This window comes from Volvox carteri (assembly GCF_000143455.1).
Source record: "Volvox carteri f. nagariensis unplaced genomic scaffold VOLCAscaffold_99, whole genome shotgun sequence".
In the NCBI taxonomy this organism is placed as follows: Eukaryota; Viridiplantae; Chlorophyta; class Chlorophyceae; order Chlamydomonadales; family Volvocaceae; genus Volvox; species Volvox carteri.
Window position 1 is genome coordinate 128,830 of NW_003307642.1, and position 1,010 is coordinate 129,839.

Here is a 1,010-nt window from a genome sequence, read left to right on the forward strand (position 1 = left end):
GCAGCGGTGGCAGCGACCTCACCAACCTCCGCTGCCGCCGCTGCTGCTGCTGCAGCTGCCGCCAGCGCTGTAGCAGCCGGCAGCATGCTAGCGCCACCCCTCCTCCGTTTTTCGACTGTTGCACCCGCCCCCCTCCCCTCCCAACCCACCCCCTCCTTCGTTCCCCCCACATCCCCCAACTGCCCACACGCTGCCATGCCGCTGTCGCCCTTGGACTGCCGTACATGTACGATACGACCGCCTTCCCGCAGTACCCGTCGGAACTCATCCACCTGTGTTTCGAGTTTGTGGATAGAGTGTGTGTGTAGTGGTGGAGGGGGGAGGGAAATGGAAGCGTGCTGTGTATGTGTGTATGTGCTCGTGGGAAAAGAGGGGGACAGAGGGCTCCCTTCCCAAACCCGACAGCCGTACATCTCTCCCCGCTTCAACGCTGTGTACGGCTTACATGCTTTGCCACACACAGATACCGACAGACATACATATTCATGCGCGACTCGTATGCGGAGCTGTAAATCGTTTAAGAGTGTGTATTATGTATATCTGATTGTGTGTGTGCAGGGGAGGGGGGTTGGAAAGCAATGCTGGTGATGATGGTGATGCCAAAATGGGAAGGGGGGAGGAGGTTGCCGTACATCACTAACCCGTTCGGGAGCCGACGGCACGTAGAGAGTCCCCGGGAAGGGGTTGAACCTGCAAACAAGACAGACAGACAGACAGATCAGACAAACATATAGATAGACAAATAGACAGACCAACAAACAAACAGACGTCGAGATGCACCCGAAGGGAAGGATGAAGGGAACTGGGCAGTGGGGCTAGGGCAAAACGTTGGGTCGTTATAGTGGTTGGGAAGTTGTAGAGGTTGGCGGTAACGAACAGTCACTGCATCAGATTCCGACATTCAGGCGACACTCGACTGCTCCGGGAAGGAGCGCCTCTCCCCAATTCCCCAAACCTCCTCCCCCCCGGGCAGTCTAAATGTTTCCCCCCCCCTCTTCCCCCCCCCCTCC

General features: G+C 57.5%; 1 protein-coding gene across 1 annotated transcript in view; it reads right to left on the minus strand.

Moving 5' to 3' along the window:
* The window catches only part of VOLCADRAFT_99921 (uncharacterized protein), a gene marked incomplete at both ends in the record, with an annotated part of 16,482 nt that overhangs the window by 3,168 nt on the left and 12,304 nt on the right, over nt 1–1,010 (minus strand). The window contains 2 exons of the mRNA XM_002958593.1: nt 150–272; nt 642–690. Coding sequence (XP_002958639.1) covers nt 150–272; nt 642–690 — 172 coding nt within the window. The remainder of the gene's footprint in view (nt 1–149; nt 273–641; nt 691–1,010) is intronic.